At 47.4% G+C, this 22950-nt stretch overlaps 2 protein-coding genes across 2 annotated transcripts; both read right to left on the reverse strand.

Moving 5' to 3' along the window:
* Positions 1 to 348: 348 nt before the first annotated feature.
* Positions 349 to 13954, reverse strand: LOC136545775 (uncharacterized). Its single transcript, XM_066537753.1, has 4 exons — positions 13797 to 13954; positions 6994 to 7105; positions 6314 to 6881; positions 349 to 1164 (listed from the first exon to the last, which is right to left on the reverse strand). Exons 1-4 carry the CDS (start codon positions 13952 to 13954, stop codon positions 557 to 559), a joined length of 1446 nt encoding a protein of 481 aa, XP_066393850.1. The 3' UTR covers positions 349 to 556.
* Positions 13955 to 16550: 2596 nt separating this feature from the next.
* On the reverse strand, positions 16551 to 20315 carry LOC136545776 (spermidine synthase 1-like). Its single transcript, XM_066537754.1, has 9 exons — positions 19974 to 20315; positions 19698 to 19774; positions 19485 to 19607; positions 18883 to 18987; positions 18136 to 18208; positions 17504 to 17575; positions 17231 to 17426; positions 17023 to 17152; positions 16551 to 16944 (listed from the first exon to the last, which is right to left on the reverse strand). The coding sequence occupies exons 1-9, from the start codon at positions 20143 to 20145 to the stop codon at positions 16882 to 16884; spliced, it is 1011 nt and encodes a 336-aa protein (XP_066393851.1). The 5' UTR covers positions 20146 to 20315; the 3' UTR covers positions 16551 to 16881.
* Positions 20316 to 22950: the final 2635 nt, after the last annotated feature.

Raw genomic sequence — 22950 nt, forward strand, 5'->3', positions numbered from 1 at the left:
GATACTCCCAAATAACCGTGAGCCATTCATTTAATTAGATTGAATGATTAGAATCATGTGTTACTTTCTAGAAGGTAATAGGTGAAATAAGAAAAAGTTTTAGATATAAAGATCTTTTTTAGATCTAATTGATACCTGCATGATCTATTAGATATGACAAATCTTTTTTATTTTTGCAACTTTGGATATAATAGCATAACTTAATTACAATAAACTAATTATTTTTTGATGCACTTGTAACTCATGAACGAAACCTAACATGTGTATGCCTAGCTTTTATACTTCTTTATTACAAGGCCTTGGGCCCAACCAACCTGGCGCGCAGGCCAGCACTCACACACACCTAAGCCCAACAATCGCGGCCCACTAGCCACGCTCGTCTCCCACCTTCTCCTCTGTTTTATCGAACACGCTACAGGCTTTCCCTTCACTCTCCTGACAGAGACGTGTTAATTTGAGGCGGCAGCAGGAACAAAACCTCTGCAGTAGTATAAAACAATATGTTCACATTGTCAATCAGTGGACGAGATGTTGGTGTGGACTGTGGAGAGTGGAGTCAGCTCTGATCCGGAAGCGTCGGCGGCGGGGCAGTCCGGAAGACGTGCTTCCGGCAGTTGTGGAAGATGCTGTCGTAGACGAGGTCGAACTGCACGCCTCCTCGCCGCCGGTTGATGACGAACGTCATGTGGTCCTCCTCCACGACCTTGTAGTACCAGATCCCTGGCCGCAGCGGATGGCAATCCTCATCGTTCTCCACCTGGACGCTGGGATGCTCGACGGGGATCCTCGGGTGGGTCATGGAGAAGGTGTTGAGCGCGCCGTCGTTGTCCTCCCAGTCCTCGTCCCTGTACCCCGGATACGGCGGGTGGGCGGCGCCGGCCGGGTAGCGCCAGCGGCACATCTGCAGGACGCGGACGAAGAGCAGCGGGTGGATCGTCGTCACCCCGGACGGCACGGTGGCGCCGCCGCCGCCGCCCGGCGCCCTGGCGGTGCGGCGGCTGGCGTAGCTGAAGTAGAAGGTGCCCGGGAACGTGCGCACCCGTGCGTTGATCCTGGCGGCGCCCTGGATGATAAGGTCCGGCAGAATCCAGTCCCCCGTGGCGAAGGGCCCTCGCTTGCCGTTGCCGTTGCCGCCGAGCAGGAGGTCCGCGAGGCCCGCCACGCCTGTTGATTTGCATTCTTGTAATCGTGTCATGATCAGTATCCATGTTAGGTGCATTTAGTTTAGTTCATTTTCTTTTGAACATGTTTTGTAATCACGCGTAGAATTCTGGGTGTCACGTTGATTGCACACGTGAGCACGCCGGGACCGCGTCCTCTGGCCCTTCTCCGCCATGGCTGGCATGCCGTGCATGTCGCACGGGTGAGCGCAGAATAAGCCACACCGTGCAGCGGCTAACCGTGGCGGGGGAAGTGGATCGTGGCCAACAAAAGGCCAAGTTGAATGCATCGGTGAAGCTGCGCCATTTGCAGTGAAACTAACTCGCCATCTCTCGCGCTCTGTCTCGTACTCTCGTGTTCTCGTTCCTGGTGATCGTGCTCCGGGCACCGCCCGCAGCAGCGAGCCACCGGCACTAACAATTTGGTACCAGAGCCAGGGTGTATGCAATACGAGGGTTCAGTGAGTCCACCGAGAGAGCCACCAAACAAAAAGCGTGTCATCCCGCGGCGACAAATTCCGGCGATCGCCATGGGCGACACCGAGACCTCCCGCGGAAGTGGCGGCGTCAAGGAGAGTTCTCTTCTCTGGCCGATGCTCACCACCGACAACTACACCGAGTGGGCTATGCTGATGCAGTGCAATTACGAAGCGCTCGAGATCTGGGGGGTGATCGACCCAGGCACCGGCGTCAAGCGTGCACAGGATCGGCAGGCGATGAGCGCGCTCCTGCGCTCAGTCCCGAAGGAGATGTGGCAGTCGTTGGGGAGGAAGGCGACGGTGAAGGAGGCTTGGGAGGCGGTGAGGACCATGCGAATTGGGGCCGATCGGGTCAAGGAGGTGAATGCTCAAAAGTTACTGAAGGAGTTCGAGAACATCGCCTTTAAGGACGGCGAGTCCATCGACGCCTTCGGGATGAGGATAACCAACCTCGTCGGCAACCTCAAGACCCTCGGTGAGAACATCGACGACGTGCGCGTGGTGAAGAAATTCCTCCGCGTGGTGCCGCCTCGGTTCACTCAGGTGGTAGTGTCCATTGAGATGTTCTGTAATCTCAAGGACCTGACCGTCGAGGAGCTGATCGGCAGACTACGGGCGGCGGAAGAAAGATTCGACGACAAGACGGAGCACGTCACCGACAAGATGGGCCGTCTCCTCCTCGCCGAGGAAGACTGGATCGAGAAGAACAAACACCGGTTCCACCCCGGCAACAAGGCTGGAGGGAGTGGCGGTGGTGTCGGATCCAAGAAGGGCAAGTCGGCGGCGCGCCCGGATGGTGGTGCCTCGGGCGAGGTCAAATTGACCTCCGAGGGCACACCAAGGAGGAAAGGCCGATGCCGGAACTGCGGCATCTATGGTCACTGGGCCGAAGATTGCAAGAGGCACAAGAAAGAGAAGAAGAAGGAAGTGGTGCAGCCGGAGGCGAATGTCGCCATCGGCGGCGCTGATCATGGTGGCGCCCTGCTGATGGCCGCGTGCGACGTCGTGCACGGGCCGTCGCAGATCGTGCACCTAACGGAGAAGGTGGTTCCCATCGACGTCCCGGAGGGGGTATGGGTACTGGACACCGGCGCCAGTAATCACATGACCAGAACGAGGTCGGTGCTGACACAGCTCGATCATGGCGTTCGTGGCACTGTGCGCTTTGGCGATGGCTCCCGCGTCGAGATTGAAGGGCTTGGGTCAGTCGTGATCCAAGGTCGCCACCAACAGCATAAGGTACTGACCGAAGTCTATTACATTCCAAAACTGAAAAGTAATATTGTGAGCTTGGGTCAGTTAGAAGAAAAAGGTTTTAAGTCGGTTTTAGACAATGGGAAACTATGTGTGTTTGATCAAGATAAAACAACTCTGCTAATCTCTGCACCTAGAACTGTTAATAGGCTCTACACAATCAAGTTTGGTCTGTCTACACCAGTCTGTCTGTTAGCAAAGTCTGATGATGCAGCTTGGCGTTGGCATGCTAGAATGGGACATCTGAATTTCAGAGCTTTGAGAAATCTTAGCAGTAAAGGGATGGTTCAGGGTATGCCTACAGTAGATAGAGTAGAGCAAGTATGTGATGGTTGTGTCCTTGGCAAGCAGCATAGAGCTCCCTTTCCACAAGCTTCAAATTTTAGAGCTGAAAAATGTCTAGAGTTGGTTCATGCAGACCTTTGTGGTCATATTACTCCAAAGACCCCAGGTGGCTGTTCATACTTCTTGCTGGTAGTTGATGATAGCAGCAGGTATATGTGGGTGGAGTTGTTGAAGTCAAAGGACCAAGCTCTAGAGTATTTCAAGAAGGTTAAGAATAGAGCAGAGGTTGAGACTGAATCCAAACTGAAAGCACTCAGGACAGACAGGGGTGGGGAGTTCACCTCCCAACTGTTCACTGTTTTCTGCAATGAACAGGGAATTAAGCACTATACCACTACACCATATACTCCTCAGCACAATGGAGTAGTGGAGCGTCGAAACCAAACAGTGGTAGAGATGGCTAGGTGCTTGCTCAAGTCCATGAATGTTCCTGCAAAACTTTAGGGTGAGGCAGTCTCAACAGCAGTGTACATTCTTAACAGGTGTCCTACCAAGTCTTTGGACAGTGTAACTCCATTTGAAGCTTGGCACAAGAGGAAACCAAACCTCAGTCATCTAAGAACCTTTGGGTGTGTGGCACATGTGAAGCAAAATGGTCCAGGTCTAAACAAGTTGTCTGACAGATCATCAAAATTGGTCTTCATTGGGTATGAATCAGGCACTAAGGGATACAGATTCTTTGATCCATCATCTAACAGACTTGTTGTCAGTAGAGATGTGATCTTTGAAGAAAACAAACCCTGAAATTGGGCCAGTGCAACAAACAACTCAGAGAGTTCAGAACAAGAGACTGAATCCTTCACAGTGCATTATCAGAACACTGTAGCAGAACCGACATTAGCTGAAAATGCAGGAGAACAGCCTACAGATGCAGAGGGTGAGCATTTTGCTGATCCAGGGGGTGATGTGGATCCAAATGAAGCAACTCCCAACCCTCAGAACAGCCCAGGATCAAATCAACCAGCTGGCAACATATTTGCAACACCACCATCACAGCACTCTGAAGAAACACATAGTGGACCATTGAGGTTCAGAACACTGAACAACCTGTTTGACTCCACAGATGAGATAGAAGATTATGAGTACAGTGGTGTTTGCATGTTTGCAGCTGATGAGCCATCCGGGGTAGATGAAGCTCTAGAGGAGCAATGTTGGACTGAAGCAATGAAGAGTGAGCTCAAGTCAATTCAAGAAAATAACACATGGTGCTTTGCAAATCTGCCAAAGGGTCACAAAGCCATTGGATTGAAGTGGGTCTATAAGGTAAAAAGGGATCCACAAGGTAATATTGTCAAGCATAAGGCAAGACTTGTTGCAAAGGGATATGCTCAAAAACATGGGGTGGATTATGAGGAGGTCTTTGCTCCTGTAGCTAGACTTGAGACTATCAGGCTCATGCTAGCTCTAGCTGCTAATGGGAAGTGGGAGGTGCATCATATGGATGTCAAATCTGCCTTCCTCAATGGTGAGCTGCAGGAGGAAGTCTATGTACAGCAACCACCAGGTTTCCAAGATCCTAAGCAACCAGGCAAAGTTCTAAAACTGTCTAAGGCATTGTATGGCCTGAAGCAGGCACCCAGGGCCTGGAATGCCAAGTTGGATAAGGAGTTAGCAAAGTTGGGATTCTGTAGAAGTGATGAAGAACATGCAGTCTACAAAAGAGGCAGTGGTAATTCTCTGTTGCTCTTGGGAGTGTATGTGGATGACCTTGTCATTTGTGGGCCTGACAGCAAGAAAATTCAGGAGTTCAAGCAACAAATGAACAGAACCTTCTGCATGAGTGACCTAGGCTTGCTAAGCTACTACCTGGGAATGGAAGTGAAACAGAGACATGGTGAAATAACCATCTGTCAGAGGGCATATGCAGAAAAGATTGTTGACCAATGTGGCATGACAGGTTGCAACTCTGTAGACACACCAATGGAACAGAATTGCAAGCTGTTACCTGGGAAACCAAATCTAGCAAGAGATGCAACCAAATTCAGGAGTATAGTTGGTAGCTTGAGGTATCTTGTGAACACAAGGCCTGACATAGCCTTTGCAGTTGGCATGGTCAGCAGGTTCATGGAGGCACCCACTACTGAACATTGGGCTGCACTGAAGAGGATTGTCAGATACATTTCAGGCACAACTGAATATGGGTGCAAATACACTTATAGATCATTCACCAATCTGAAGCTCTTGGGTTACTCTGATAGTGACCATGCTGGTGACTTGGAGAAAAGGAAAAGCACATCTGGTGTTGTTTTTTTCTTGAATGGCAATGTGGTGACCTGGACTTCTCAGAAGCAAAGAGTGGTGTCATTGTCGAGCTGTGAAGCCGAGTACATAGCTACAGCTTCAGCAGCATGTCAAGGAGTTTGGTTGGTCAGGCTCATTGCAGACTTGACTGGTGAGAAGATGCAGAAATTCAGACTTCTGATGGACAGTAAATCAGCCATTGAGCTGAGTAAGAATCCAGTGTACCACGAGAGGAGCAAACACATTGACACTCGCTACCACTTCATAAGAGAGTGTGTTGCAGATGGCATTGCAGAGGTTGATCATGTTAGCACCGACAGACAGCTTGCAGACATCCTGACAAAACCTCTCGGGAGGATCAAATTTGTGGAGATGCGTCAACAGCTGGGAGTCGGCGACGTGTGTCACGATTAAGGGGGTGAAATGTTGATTTGCATTCTTGTAATCGTGTCATGATCAGTATCCATGTTAGGTGCATTTAGTTTAGTTCATTTTCTTTTGAACATGTTTTGTAATCACGCGTAGAATTCTGGGTGTCACGTTGATTGCACACGTGAGCACGTCGGGACCGCGTCCTCTGGCCCTTCTCCGCCATGGCTGGCATGCCGTGCATGTCGCACGGGTGAGCGCAGAATAAGCCACACCGTGCAGCGGCTAACCGTGGCGGGGGAAGTGGATCGTGGCCAACAAAAGGCCAAGTTGAATGCATCGGTGAAGCTGCGCCATTTGCAGTGAAACTAACTCGCCATCTCTCGCGCTCTGTCTCGTACTCTCGTGTTCTCGTTCCTGGTGATCGTGCTCCGGGCACCGCCGGCAGCAGCGAGCCACCGGCACTAACAACCCCGACGAGGCGCCGCGACATGCCGAAGTGGTCGAAGCCGAAGTCGTAGTAGCGCTTCAGCCAGGGGAGGTCCAGCCAGTGGTAGAGCACGCTGCCGACGCGGCAGATCTGGAGGAGGCACACGGGCCGCAGCGACCGCCAGTTGTCGTCCTCGGCGCGCATCCCGTCGATGTAGGCGCGCGTGGTGCCGTTGAGCGCGCCGGAGAGGGAGGTGACGCTCAGCACCCAGCGCTCCGAGGTGTCGCGGTGCCCCTCGAACTCGCCGTCGTGGAGCATCTGCTGCAGCAGGCGGATCACCTGCGTGCCGGCCGAGTGGCCCACCAGGTGCACCGGGTGCTCCTCGTCCCACACCGGGTAGTGGCCTCGCGCGTACGTCCGGCCGAACCGGGAGTGTCCGTACGTCCGGCTGTGCTCCTCGCCGTAGTCCACCTGCCCGCCTTTCAGGTAGTAGAAGAGCTCCCGGGCCCTGTCGTGGACGCTGGTGAGCGAGCCCAGGTCCGGCACCAGCACCCGGTCGTCCTTCTTCTCCGCGCCGGCGAAGTACGACAGCCCGCCCAGCCTCTGCAATGCATGCACACGACCTACCTGTCACTAGTCTGTGACCGGCACCGGAGACGACGAACGAAACGAAAGCAGAGCATCCGTCGGAGCAAAATGAATGAAAAGTACGCACGCCTTTGCCGAAGCCGAAGATGCCGTGCACCAGCACGATGGGCGGCACGGCCCCGTCCAGCACCGCCGCGGCCGCGGCCTCGCCCTCGACGGCGACGCCATTGGCCACGCCGTGTTGAAAAATAAGGCATTTTCATATTTATTTTAATTCATAAAAATAACACAATAAAAAAGAGAGTGAAGTCATGAATAAAAAGACAGAAACAATTCATGACAAATGTTAACATGATGATAAGACAAATTATAGAGCCGAAACATATGTGAAACATTGTTTTACATAGCTGAAGCATCACAGACATAATCGTTTTACATAGCTGAAGTATCACAGACATGATCACAAATATAAAAGATGTGTTCTCAAATATCAAGATCATGATGATCACAAAATTAAAAGGAACCAGAAAACCAGTACTAGCATAATCATCCAAATCAACCAAACAGAGCACGTTGAATATGAAAGCAGTATTGCCTAGGAACATCATGATATTGATAATGAAACTCAGAAGAGGATGAAGGAGATTATACCCTGCGGCGGAGCCGCTCGCACCAGGAAAAGCCATGGTGGTGCTTTGCTGTTGTAGTCGTCCCGCTCGATGCAGTGCAGAAAAGGACGCCGTGAAGAGGCACCGCTACAGGTTCACCAGCGAGTAGTCGTGCCACCACCGACACTCCCCAAAAACGTAATCGCCCGTCTTCACCCGAGCAGGTGAAGCCCACGACGGAGACGCGTTCCGGAGGCCTACTCTTCCATCTCTGGTGCTCGCCGGAGGTGGAACGGGAAGAACTTGCGCTGCTGGAAAGTGGTGTACTTCGCCAAGAGATCCTAACCGAGAGGGGAGGATTTGTTTTATAGGCAGAGGCCAGAAGACGAGAAGCCGAGGGCACCGAGGGGTCACACCTCCCTTCCTGCGGCGGGAGAGACGGAGACGGAGAGCCAGAAGTCACGGGAGTTAACCTCCAATCAATTCGTCCCAGGAAACGGAAACGGAGTTTCAAAAATAAAGGCCTCGCCCGCCTGCCTGCCTGCCTGCCTGCCTCGCCTCGCCTCGCCTCGCCTCGCCATGCCCACGCCCACGCGCACGGGCACGGGCTCGGGCCGGGCCGGGCGGCGGCGGCGCGCGCGCGCGTGTGGCATCCAGGTGATTCACTTTTACTTCTCAAATAGATCGATCAATGATCAAGTATTTAAGTAGAGTCTCCTCTCGATTAAATTCCCATATGGTATAAAACCATTAATGTACATGTACGAACCATAGAGTTTAATAGAGATATTAAATAAATGGGCCAAGCCCATAATATCTAACAATCCCCACCAAACTCTAGGGTATGCAGTTTGAAGTTCTCAGAACCACATTCCTTTTATATACCAGTGTTTCGATGGAGACTGTTAAGTTAAACATCCATCTAGAAAGCTAGCTACACTCATCCACAACTGAACAATGGACAGAACCTTGAATTGACAGTTTTGTGCGAGATGAGTTTCACATAGCCTCTTAACTGATACTAGGCTGCCAAGTACCTTCCCTCTATTTTGAAGCATATAAGTCACACTTCGAGGCCTTTTCATGAGCATCTAGAGATTACCCACATCTCATAGATTGTGACTAGCAATCGAGCTCATATAGGTGTGTTCCTTATAGGATGTTCTGTAGGACAACATCCCCGCTATACCAAGCCGCTCGGATCACATTAAGAACTTAATCATCCTGCCTAACAGTATTGGAGAGACGGTGCATCTCCAACGAACTGAGCTATAATCTAAGGGGTCTCTCCCTCAGTCAATCAACAGCTTGTTTCGCCATCCTAATTCACGGGATCTCTGATCACATAGGATAGGTTACCACTGTTGATGGCTCTATGTGGGTCTCAAACCCAGTTCCCTCGACGCACCTTCTATCACATTGCGTGATAGACCCTTAGTGAATTGATCTGCCAGATTATTTGATGTATGGACATAGTCTAATGTAATTACTCCGGAGTTTCTCAGTTTTCTGACAGTCTTCAAACGTCTCTTCACATGCTTTGTGGACTTCATGTTATCCTTAGAACTGTTTACCTTAGTGATCACAATTTGATTATCACAGTTCATGAAAATTGCTGGGATTTGTTTCTCAATAATCGGCAAATCCATCAGGAGATCACGGAGCCACTCTGCCTCAGCACTAGCGGTATCCAATGCGGTCAGTTCTGCTTCCATTGTAGACTTCGTTAAGATAGTCTGCTTGCAAGACTTCCAAGAAACAGCACCACCTCCAAGTAGAAACACGTATCCACTCATGGCATACAGCTGATCCGCATCAGAAATCCAATTAGCATCACAATAACCCTCTAGTACCCTCGGATACCCGGAAAAGTGAATGCTGTAACTCATTGTCCCTTTCAAATAGCGCAGCACTCTCTCAAGAGCATTCCAGTGAGTATCTCCCGGATTTGACATAAACCGGCTCAGTTTGCTTACAGCGAACGAGATATCAGGCCTGGTTGCGCTAGCTAAGTACATAAGAGAACCAATTATCTGTGAATATCTCAATTGGTCTCTTGCAATTCTGTGATTCTTCCTCAAATGAACACTTGGATCGTACGGAGTAGGAGCAGGCGTACACTCACTGTACCCAAATCGGTTCAAGACCTTTTCCATATAGTGAGACTGCATAAGAGTTACCCCACCACTTCCTTCCTCCCTTGAAAGCTTAATGTTGAGAATAACATCAGCCTCTCCCAAGTCTTTCATCTCAAAGTTACTCGACAAAAAATCTTTTACTTCTTTAATCACATTTAGATTGTTGCCAAATATTAATATATCATCCACATATAGGCATAATAACACACCATCACCACCACCAAACCGATAATATACACATTTATCAGCTTTATTCATAACAAAGACGGCTGATGTTAGAGTTTTATCAAACTTCTCATGCCACTGCTTGGGGGCTTGCTTTAGGCCGTACAGGGACTTTAATAACTTACAAACTTTACCCTCTTGACCATTTGCAATAAACCCATCAGGCTGATCCATGTAGATCTCTTCCTCAAGCTCTCCATTTAGGAAAGCTGTCTTAACGTCCATCTGATGAATGAGAAGACCATGTGAGGCAGCCAGGGATAGCAACACACGAATGGTCGTCAATCGAGCAACAGGTGAGTAAGTATCAAAGTAATCTTCACCTTCCTTCTGTGTATAACCCTTAGCAACAAGCCTAGCCTTGTACTTCTCAATTGTACCATCAGGCCTCAGCTTCTTTTTAAACACCCATTTGCAGCCCACAAGTTTGCAACCAAATGGACGGTCAACCACTTCCCACGTCCCATTGGACATAATGGAGTCCATCTCACTTTGCACTGCCTCCTTCCACATGTCGGAATCAGGAGAGGAGTATGCCTCAGAAACAGTTGTGGGAGTATCATCCATGAGATATATAATAAAGTCTTCTCCAAAGGATTTTACAACTCTTTGCCTCTTACTCCTTCGAGTGATAGTATTATCATCCTCCTCAGGATTTTGCTCAAGCTCATGGGTGTTATCATCAGCGTGTATATTCGATTCATGAAGTTCAGGAACAGGATCATGACTAGACATGCTAGATGCACCTATTTTTATTGGAAATTCATTCTCAAAAAACGTGGCATCTCTAGACTCCATGACCGTTCCAACAGCCATATCAGGAGCACTAGAATTTATTATTAAAAAATGATAGCCCATACTATGAATGGCATAGCCTAGGAAAACACAATCTATAGTTTTTGGTCCAAGCTTTCGCTTTTTGTTTATTGGCACATTCACTTTGGCCAAACAACCCCAAACGCGAAGATAAAAAATATTTAATCTCTTTTTCTCCCATTCCTCAAATGGAGTGATTTCTTTGTTCTTTGTGGGCACTCTATTTAGGACATGATTCGCAGTTAAAATTGTCTCACCCCACCATTCCTTAGATAAACCAGCTGTCTCTAACATGGCATTCACCAAGTCAGTTAGAGTGCGGTTCTTTTTCTCAGCAATCCCATTGGATTATGGTGAGTACGGAGGTGTCCTCTCATGAATTATACCGTGCACCGCGCAAAACTCAGAAAATTCATTAGAGAAATATTCTCCCCCGCGATCGGACCGCAACCGTTTGATATGTTTTTCAAGTTGATTCTCAGCCTCAGCTTTAAAGGTTTTAAAATAATGTAATGCCTCATCTTTTGTTTTAATTAGGTACACATAGCAATATCGAGTGCAATCATCTATGAACGTTATGAAGTATCTCTTACCACCTTTTGTCAAAATTCCGTTCATTTCATAAATATCGGAATGGATGAGTTCAAGTGGTGCCAACTCTCTCGCCGCAACTGCCTTGTGAGGCTTGCGAGGTTGTTTTGCCTCAACGCATGTATGACACTTGGAGCTTTTGGTAACGTCAAATTTAGGAATTAAATTCAAACCAGCTAAGCGGGACATGCAACCAAAGTTAACATGACATAATCGAGAATGCCAAACATTCATCTCAACATTAACGTTATTAACGACATTATTCACTGCAAGAGGTAAAGTATCAACCAAAGACAAGCGGAACAAGCCTCCGCTCTCATAGCCTTTTCCAACAAAGGTTCCATACTTCGACATAACACATTTATTCGACTCAAACACAAGTTTAAAACCATCTCGACATAGCAGAGAGCCACTAATAAGATTTTTCCTTATTGAGGGGACATGATGCACGTTCTTGAGTTGCACGGTCTTCCTCGAAGTAAGCTTCAGATCCACCGTACCAACACCATGAACACTAGCACGCGCGCCATTCCCCATCAGCAAGGCTCCACTCCTCCCGACCTGGTAAAAAGAAAACAAGGACTTATCAGCACACACATGTATATTTGCACCTGTATCAACCCACCAATCAGGTGAGGAACAAACTGTAAATGCAGATAAATTACCATACCCAGCAGCGTCTGCATCAGTCTCAATGGTGTTGACTGTCTTCGCCTTTGGTGGGGGCTTCCACTTAGCCTCAGGACACTCTCTAGAAAAGTGCCCAGTGTTCCCACAAGTGAAGCAGTTCATCTTTGCCTTGTCTAATCCCATCTTTTTATTATTACCTTTCTTGAAGAAGGTAGTGGATTTCTGCTTAAGCTTCTGCTGGGGCTTCTTCTTTTGTGGCTTAGGACGAAACTTTTGCACCACATGTGCACTAGTAGTCGCCTCACCATTCCCGCCCTTCTTTCCCTTAACATCCTTTGCTCTTGCCTTGTCCTCAACATCAAGAGTGCCAACAAGTTCAGCAATGCTAAACTGCTGCCTCTTGTGTTTCAAGGTAGTAGCAAAATCAGTCCAGGAAGGTGGCAGCTTAGCAATAATGCACCCTGCCATGAACCTGTCAGGGAGAGGACAGCCGTACAGCTCCAATTCCTTCACCAGTCCCTGTATCTCATGAGTCTATTCGACTACAGGACGGTTATCAACCATCTTGTAGTCATGGAACTGCTCCATGATGTACAGCTCAGAGCCGACGTCGGAAAGACCGTACCGGGCCTCAAGGGCTTCCCACACAGCTCTGCCAGTCGGGAGTGGTATGTAGGCATCAACCAGAGAATCATTGATGATGCTCAACTGTGCAGCCTTGCACATGGTCTCAGCATGTCCCCAAGCCTGTTCATCCTCATCGGATCTCACAGTAGCAGGCTGCTCATTGAGCACATGACCACAGCGCATGGCCGACAACCACAGAAGGGCTTTCTCACGCCACCTCTTGTAGTGAGTGCCCTCAAACGGCGTAGGCTTTAGCATGCCCGCAAAGCCAACAAATGAAAATGGTCTGAAATTACGTTTTTGGAATGTTGAAAAATAAGGCATTTTCATATTTATTTTAATCCATAAAAATAACGCAATAAAAAAGAGAGTGAAGTCATGAATAAAAAGACAGAAACAATTCATGACAAATGTTAACATGATGATAAGACAAATTATAGAGCCGAAACATATGTGAAACATTGTTTTACATAGCTGAAGCATCACAGACATGATCGTTTTACATAGCTGAAGCATCATAGACATGATCACAAATATAAAAGATGTGTTCTCAAATATCAAGATTATGATGATCACAAAATTAAAAGGAACCAGAAAACCAGTACTAGCATAATCAACCAAACAGAGCATGTTGAATATGAAAGCAGTATTGCCTAGGAACATCATGATATTGATAATAAAACTCAGAAGAGGGTGAAGGAGATTATACGCTGCGGCGGAGCCGCTCGCACCGGGAAAAGCCATGGTGGTGCTTTGCTGTTGTAGTCGTCCCGCTCGATGCAGTGCAGAAAAGGACGCCGTGAAGAGGCACCGCTACAGGTTCACCAGCGAGTAGTCGTGCCACCACCGACACTCCCCAAAAATGTAATCGCCCGTCTTCACCCGAGCAGGTGAAGCCCACGACGGAGACGCGTTCCGGAGGCCTACTCTTCCATCTCTGGTGCTCGCCGGAGGTGGAACGGGAAGAACTTGCGCTGCTGGAAAGTGGTGTACTTCGCCAAGAGATCCTAACCGAGAGGCCGTCCGCTCGCTCGCCACCGCCCGCCTGCCTCGCCACGCCCACGGGCTCGGGCCGGGCCGGGCGGCGGCGGCGGCGCGCGCGCGCGTGTGGCATCCAGGTGATTCACTTTTACTTCTCAAATAGATCGATCAATGATCAAGTATTTAAGTAGAGTCTCCTCTCGATTAAATTCCCATATGGTATAAAACCATTAATGTACATGTACGGACCATAGAGTTTAATAGAGATATTAAATAAATGGGCCAAGCCCATAATATCTAACACGCCGCCGTCTCCGCCGGCCATCAGGGCCTTCACGAGGGAGGCCGAGACGTCGGCGATGACGGCGGTGCTGAAGATGTAGAAGGCGTAGCCCAGGTGGACGACCGCGCTGACGAGCAGCTCCGCGCCGCCCAGCGCGCCCAACAGCGCCGCCCTCGCCCGGCTCCTCATGCAGTGAAGGGCTTCCGCTCTTCACGGTCACGCCGCGGCGGCAGGCTTCTGCTCTGCGATGGAGGTGGAGTGCGTTCGTGTGCACGCCGGCGGGTGCTGTGCGGCTTTTGGAGGGAAACGGAAATCCGTCTGGAGAAGTCTGGTAGTTTGTAGAGGCACCTTTGCATGCTGAGTTGGCCACAAACAAGTCCACGCCATTCCCGTGCTGTCTGCCTGGTCCACAACGCAAGGATTTCGTTCCTTTGGTGGGAGGCTCTCCTTTCGCTTTCATCCGGGATCCCAAATTCCGTCACGTTCCATCAAAAAAAAAAAAAAAAAAAGTCTCGTTGGCTGACATCTGGGGCCGAGCAGATTAGGATAGTGCCATCAGGCGCCTGCAGGTTTTTTGCCCTTCTGTTCAGTTACTCAATGAGTGTAGCCCCATAGAAATTGATCAACTAGTGTAGTGTAGCCCCATCGAAATTGATCTTCAGATCACAATGAGTACACCCTCGAGCAGCAGACCGTTTCACCACCGTGAACCGTCAAATTGGGCTTCACATCCGTAATTGTTTCGATGCATATGCCTCGTCCCGTTAGATACTCTGTCGGTTCTAAATTATAAGATGCTTTGACTTTACGATAATGTTGCAAGTTAGACGTTTGTTGGTGCGCCCCTGGTGAACCCGTCCAGCAGCTGCAGTTTCTATCCGCTCCCCTCCTGTCATTGTAGATTAAAAAAATCACGCACCAGCTCCGCGACTGGCTCCGCCATGGCTCCCGCCCGCCTCCTCTACCGTGCCTCCCGCCCGCCTTCCTCTCACCGCCACTGCGCCCGTACCATCGCGCCGTGCTCCCCACGACCGCACCGCCGCGGCGTGCTCGCCACGCAAGGCCGCACCACCCGATTACTGTTGTCGCCTCCACCGCGGACACTGCGTGCGCCCTATCGTCGGGGGCAGCACAGCCACCCACCCGCTGCCATCCTCCTTCTCCACCGCGACCGCACAGCCAGGATCCCGTTGTGCCATGCTTTGCCTGCTGGACTGCCATGTTTTGCTGAAATACATGTTGCAAGCGTATGTTTCGAATGCTTCAAATGTTTTAGAGGTATGTTGCAAGTGTTTCAGATTGATGTTGCAAAAAGTAGATCGGGATGTTACATATGCTGCAATAGTTGTACACGTATGTTGCAAAGGTCTGTTACCAATGTTTCATCTGTGTTTTTCGGACGCATGTTGCAAGTGTGTTTATCTGGATGTTGCATATGTTTTACACATACGTTGCATGTGTTTTATCTAGATGTTGCTTATGGTTTGTAATTGTTTTCAAGTTTTTTCAGGTGTTTTTTTTCAAGTGTTTCAGAAGCATGTTTCAAGTGTTTCATCTGCCTTCAGGTGTACGTTGCAACTATTTATTTGGATTTTTCAAAAGCAGATTGTGTGTTGCATCTCTCCTCATCGCCTACATCGTCTCAGTGTTTCCTTGTCCTGGTGCTGGCACTGCATCCATATGACGCCGAGGCCAGATCCTTCCGAATCCGAGGGGTCGCCCCCTTCCCCTCTTGTCGCTCGGGCAGCGTGGGCCCACGTGGAGCACGTGAAACGGAGTGCAGCGCACGAGCATTCATCCAGACATCTGGACGCTAGCACTGTCATTGATTTTTTTTTTGTTACATAGATTTTACTATGTATATAAATGTACGTTATATCTAGCTACATAGAAAAATAATTTAAAACAATAAAGCAACTTCTGAGGAAATACCGCTCTCTCTCTCTCATCTTCGGGTAAAGTTAAATAAAAATTTAACCTCAGGAACATGTGTGTACAGCATCCAATTGAAACCTCGTGCACAGCAAATTTTTAGTCATCCTCTAGCAACGTACATGGGTTCCGAATATCCTTTGCCCAAACTCTTCTCTCATTGTTGAAATCTGACAAACAAATAAACTACACTACTTACCTTTGGTCACTACTCACAACGTCAAATGCATTCTTTAGTCTGTCATTGCAACTAAGATCATCTTCAACAAATTGAGAATAAATGATAATTTTCTCTATAACCAGTGATAATAGAGATTGCATGTAAAAATACATGCCCCAGCATATACCCTTTTCAATCTCTTTTTACTAATGTTTTCCTCAATTAAGAAAACCAATCCTCAATCCATCAAAGAAAGGGGAGAGCAACTCATGCCTCTCATTCCTCAGTCCATCAAAATCCATAAAAAAAAATATAGGAGAGCAACCCATTCTCATTCCCCAATCAACTCATGCCTCTCATTCCTCAGTCATCGAAATCCACAAAAAAAAAAAAGGAGAGCAACTCATTCTCATTTCCCAATCCATCAAAATCCATCAAAAATATAGGAGCACCACACTGGAGGCCGACACTGGAGGCCGAACGGGAGGTCACCGAGAGAGAGGTAGAGGGGAAATAGAATGAAAAAAAAGCCATTGTCAGGTGGGTCTTCAGCAACACCATCCTAAAACCACAAATCATGCTCCAAGGAAATCAGATCGACTGGTCTTCAAGCCAAGACCCCGGAGGACCCTCTTGCGCCACGCTGTTCCAAAAGAGTGAGCAGGGAGCTGAACCAGTTTTAAAAAGATGCGATGGCAACAATCATTACACAGTTTTATTTCTTATATATTCCATCCCTGGTATCGAAGCAGGAACAGAATCAATGATGCCCAAAACTCAACCACATTTGAGGACTGCCGAAAACAGCTATTGCAAAACGTTTTCATAGCTGCACCAGGCAGAGACATACAACTAACAGAATCGTATAGACCGACAGCTCCGATCACTGTTGCATCTCATCTCCTGTGCTTATTCATCAAAGGGGGAGAAAAGGGAGGCATCCCCTTTTCACACTACAACAAATTCTGTGTTGCACCTAAGGTACTTAGCCCAATCGAACGAACTTGGTGAAATATCCTCACGTCTAGTTCGCCTTCTCGATTACCCTCTTTGCAAAAGAGGGCAAACAGAATGATGCCGTGTGGATCTGAAAATACAGAATATAATCAGGAAATAGCTCGTGGAGTTCTCATGCAAAGGCAGTGAAATCAGCAAAAATACACACCTCTGAGTTGTAGAACTTAAGGGGCCCTTTTGCTTTCGTAGAATGTTCATCCTCCTCAATGTTGAAAACAGGGTGCTGGAAATCAACAGCAGGCCCTTCAGTGGAGCAAAGCATGAACCCAATAACTCCGCTGCAATGGAAGCATGTTAACCAAGTGGAAAAAGGGGGAAACTGGCACAATCGCATACACAGGATTAGCTGTGCATACCTAGGGTATGTAGGTACCGTTGTCCAAGCATAGTTAACCGAGCCTTTGAAAACTTGGCGACAATTGACAACAATATCTTCAATGATGTGCATATGTAGCCATATGCTCTCTGCCTGGGTGCATACAACTCCACCCGGACGCAAAGCTCTGGCCACCGACTGGAAGAAAGGCTTCTCAAAAAGCTCCTGAGCAGGACCTGGTTATGCAAGCAGATGTTGATAAAACATTAATGACAGAGCGGTAGGTACAAAACACACGATTAACAACAGTTACCTATCGGATCAGATGAATCCACAATTACTGCATCATAAGTACCCTCTGGAGCATTTTTCAAAAAGGCGACCCCTGCATTAACAGATCAACAGAGACTTTAAACAGCACATAAATATTAGCACAGAACTTATTAATCAAATACACCACATAAACATCCATTAAATATGAAGTGGGCCATTAAAAATTCAATATTAAACTATTAAAAGAATCGGAAAGAAAGGACATGACTAAAACTATGCACGGATATCAAGCTGGAACCATGGAAATAAAAAGCAGGGGCCAGGCCCAGGTGCAGTCAGGGGAACTTCAAAATGTAGCATATGCCAATTTAGTTATGGACCAAATAATAAACAAACATAGAATTATGTATTCAAAATAAATAAATAAATATAAAATAATATGCATTCAAAATTCCAACAAGAATTAACATGGATGAGACACAAACCCAACTAATGATATCAACACAAGTTGAAGTGTTGAAACCAGAAGTTGTATATCCTATGTATTGATTGTAATAAAATTCAAGCTACATTTGAACCAGGGACAAACAAGACTCAGATGTTGCCTCCCAAACAAATAGTATGCAAAGCAAAACAAATCTTGACAAGCAGAGAATATAACATGCTACTAACCATCTCCAATGTGTAATGACACACGAGGGTCTTCAAATCCAACAGCTAGATGAGGGAAAAATTGCTTGGAGACCTGCACAATGGAACAGACAATTAAAAATAAGTAACACAAGAGACAAACCATTGAAAAGGTTATATAACTGTTAAGACAACAACAAAGCCTTTTAGTTCCAAGCAAGCTGAAGTACGTTAACAAAATTGCTTTAAGAAATTTGCTAAATCTAGGAAGAAGATTGCATCTACAACAGACAATAGTTCATCAAACCAGCAATAATCATGAAACAAAGAACACCTACATAGCTAGGATTGTAGCAGGGTAGCAATACCAAGTGAAACACAACCCCACAAGACAAAAGATACAATTTGAAATAGTAATATTTCACTTAGCTGCTCCTAGAACTTCGAGGTCAGAGAAAAATAGCACAAATCACTAGCACAAAATGTAGTATCAAAATATGGAAATGAATGAATTTTAAAAATTGAAAAAGGCATAGCAGGAGCAGCTAACATTACAGTAAAAAAATCAAGTAATATCAGTAAAATCAATTGCAGACATAAATTTGAAGGTAGATAAAGACACGTAAACCAAAATTATTGGTGTCCAGTGTAATCTAACAGAAAGCAAATGCTCTCAAACATCTAAAAGCCCTTAAGCCACAAACACTGAAATGCATTAATTACTAAAGAAAATATAATATCATTGGTCACTGCATAGTATTTTGGCTAATACAGGAAGAGAGATCTTACATCTACAACCATCTTGTCAATTTCACAGATGTCAATTTGTTCCACAGAGGAATGCCGTGAAACCTCACGCAGAACACCACCGTCACCCCCTCCAATAACCAACACCTGTGTATCATGAAACAATATATCATTACATCCAATAAATTTTAGAAACTATACATATTCATCATTTTGAAAAGTATGAATACCTAAACTCACCTCGTTAATAAACATGGCAATACATACACTTCCTAAGAAATTTTTACTACAGACTTTTCGAGGCATTACAAGCTCAAACAAATCATAAGCCAGAACTGTATGAAGTATCCAATGATCTGTTCTTAAAGATGTTTCAATTGATGCAAATAGCATTAGAGTAGACCTTTTAATACATAAATGGACCACAGCATGTACATGATTATCCTAAGACATGATGCTAGAAGCACCAGGGAAGTATTTCAGTCATGTTATAAGCTAATAATTGCAGTTTTTATTGAACTTTTTTTTGCCATAAAAATAAATAAAGAGGTGTATTCTTTAAAAAAAAAATTGTATATAAGTCAAATAAAGATGTTTATAAAGGCAAGGTATCAACAGCAAAAAGGGCCATGTCAGTCATATACCTTCTTGGGGTCCTTGATGGAGCAAAGGGGCAGGTGAGTGATCATCTCTTGGTACGCACACTCATCCCTCTCTGTCACCTGAATAACTCCATCGAGGACAAGCACCTTGCCGTACGTAGAGGACTATAATGCAAAACAGAAAGGCAACAGAATCAATTCCCACTGACGAATAGGAGGTGGCTTGTGTGCAAGCCAAAGGGTAATAACAATTACCTGAAAAACCATCACATTTTGGTAGTCTGATTTCCCTTGGAACAGCACCTTCTCCACCTTCAAAGAGTGCGCCTCACCTACCATTTATTTAGACACCAAAATCCACCCATGAGCAAGGGCAAGCACACGTGATTGGCATGACAAGCAGTGATGATGAAAGAAGAATAAGTAGTGACGAAAGAACAATATCCGAAGGAAGAGTGTGTGCTCAACAGAACAGAACAGAACAGGGGAGCATCACGATGCGACAACAAGGTGCAGAGGAGCGGGACGAACCAGGCCACATGGGGCTAATCTCGGAGAACCATCCCGGGATGACGGCGGAGATCCCCGCCTGCTCGCCGGCCCCGGCGGCCGCCGCCTCGGCCTCGGCCCCCGCACCCGCCCCCGCTGCGGCGGCGTCCTCCCCGCTCTCCCGCGCCCTCTTGGCCGCCGCCTCGGCCTCCATCCCGAAACCCTGAGCGCGCGCGGGAGGGAGGAACGCAGAGAACCGAGAGAAAGCCCGAGGAGCTCGGTGCTCGGCGGGTGTGCGGCTGGCGGCGGCTGCGGGAGGGAGGGGGTTCGCAGCAGCGAGCGGCCTTGAGATTAGGGCTCTCCTCTGTCCTCTCCCGGATGGCCGGATTCCTCCGTGTGTGTGGGTGGCTTTTGGGTTCCTCGCCGCGGCCGTATAAATAAGGGGGGCCCGGCCAGGCGAGCGGCGCACTTACAGATTCCGCGGTGCCCGTCGTACGTTGGTCCTCACTGGCCGGCGGGGCCACCTCACTGTGGGCCCCACAACTCAGTGTGCCGGTCTGGGCGGCGCCGCGGCGGAGAATGTATTCGCCGGGGATGGATGGGGGCCGCCGCTTTCGGGCCGCTTTTTATTCGATTCCATGATGCCCGGTTGATTGACGTGCCTGTCTGTCGTATTGGGCGGCACGCAGCACGACACAGAAGTTATGCGCGTGCTCAGCTAAGGCTCCCACCCAAAATCTAAAATTTTTTAAGATTCTTCATCACATCAAATCTTGCGGCACATACATGAAACATTAAATATAGGTAAAAAGAATAACTAATTGCATAGTTTGTCCGTAATTGGCGAGACGAATCTTTTAAGCCTAAATAGTCCATAATTGGACAATTTTTGCCAAATACAAACGAAAGTGCTACAGTAGGCAAGAGCTAAAAAATTTCGCATCTAAACCGGGCCTAAAATCTCTGAACATGGCAAAGCTATTTGAATTTGAATTTCATTTATATTGGATTGGAAAAATTAGACTGCCTTGGTATAGTACTGGTAGCTTCATCTGGAGACGGAACTGTGTTGACCTTCTGACGAAGATGGCTTGGCTGGTGTCACCGCTTTTTGGACTGCAGAGTGCTGACTGACCGGTGTGGCGGGCGGCGGCCGTTCCTTTCGTTGGAGGATGACGCCGTGCGTCTTCCTTCCTGCCGCTGGGACGCTGGATGAATGAGCATGAGCACCTCTGTTCTGGCACGTCGAGTTACCCTCCGTCTCAACAACTCCCTTCCGCGGCCGTTTCCGGCGAGAGCTGCGACCGTTGCAGTGGTCGTGCGCCGCGTAGAGCTTCTCGACCGTTCAACGCCTTTTTTTGCCTCGTAGAGCATCTCCGACCGTTTTAGTAAATCTAGTCTTGATTTTCTTTTATTTATGGTGATGGAAAAAAAGGCACTCTAACATTTCTCTGTCTTACTCACAATTTTGTATCCTTGGGAATGGATGCATTCACGCGAAAACACACTGACGACCGATACTTCATTATTTTCGTTCGAGCTCTCCATTGCTGGTATACTCCATCACCACTCTCCGCCTGAAGGTTTATTGGAATTGGATTGGATGTCTGTCTACTATTTTTCAATCAAGAATATTAGAAGATAGAATAGGTAATGGATATTTCATTTTAGAAGTCTGGATGTGAGTTATGATGTCGGAATGACTGACCACGGCCCGACCAGCCCCGCCTTCTGTTCTGGCATTTTAGAAGTCTGGATGAGCATAAGCACCTCTGTTCTGGCACGTCACGTTACCCTCCGTCTCAACAACTCCCTTCCGCGGCCGTTTCCGGCGAGAGCTGCGACCGCTGCAGTGGTCGTGCGCCGCGTAGAGCTTCTCGACCGTTCAACGCCTCTTTTGCCTCGTAGAGCATCTCCGACCGTTTTAGTAAGTCTTGATTTTATTTTATTTTCTTTTATTTATGGTGATGAAAAAAGTCACTCTAACATTTCTTTGTCTTACTCACACTTTGTATGCTTGGGAATGGACGCACACGTGAAAACACACTGATGACCTATACTTCATTATTTTCATTCGAGCTCTCCATTGCTGGTATACTCCATCGCCGCCGCTCTTCGCCTGAAGGTTTATTGGAATTGGATTGGATGTCTGTCTACTATTTTTCAATCAAGAATATTAGAAGATAGAATAGGTAATGGATATTTCATTTTAGAAGTCTGGATGTGAGTTATGATGTCGGAATGACTGACCACGGCCCGACCAGCCCCGCCTTCTAGGTTTGTTGAAATTGGATTTCCTGCCACTATTTTTAGACCCAGGAATACTAGAAGATAGAGGAAATAATGGATATCACGTTTTAAAGGTTTTGGGTATGAGCTTATTAGGTGTAGAGGATGGGCGACAACTTACAACTTATTTCGGTCATAGTCAATGGCTCGATATGTACGGACGGAAGATGATGCATATGTTTTTAGAAACAAATGAAAGAAAACTATTGATTGAGTGTATGTTGTTCGTACTCAATAGTTTTTAGAAAGGTTCAATATCAAATTTTTAGGACTCAGTGTGCGTTTGGCTGCCAACCACACGCTGCCACGCGCAGCCTAAGATGTGGTGTTAGAAATTGGCACCACAATCGTGACGTGTTTTTCAACTACAAAACCTTATAGCTAACACATCTAAAAGGCTAAACCAAGCAACAACCTTTCCTCTTTGGCCCACGGCAATTTAGGTTAGCAAAGTATGGCAGGGAGTCAAAATACCCTTTCAATTTTTTTAATACCATTAGAGACACTCTTACATGGTCATACACATGGGGAGGGTGAAAGAAATTGTAAGGGAAGTGTTGACGCTTAATTAGGTCACACACTCGATAAGGAGCTAGATCGCTCGATGTAGGCCCTAGCCAATTTTGGGATCGGCCGGAGCCTAGGGGATGTCCACACCTGGACCTTGTGCCTCCAGCGATGAGCACAATACGCAAGACACGTCGCCGGAGGAGCCTTGCTGGGAGCGCGA

Source organism: Miscanthus floridulus, chromosome 3, assembly GCF_019320115.1.
Source record: "Miscanthus floridulus cultivar M001 chromosome 3, ASM1932011v1, whole genome shotgun sequence".
NCBI classification, from domain to species: Eukaryota; Viridiplantae; Streptophyta; class Magnoliopsida; order Poales; family Poaceae; genus Miscanthus; species Miscanthus floridulus.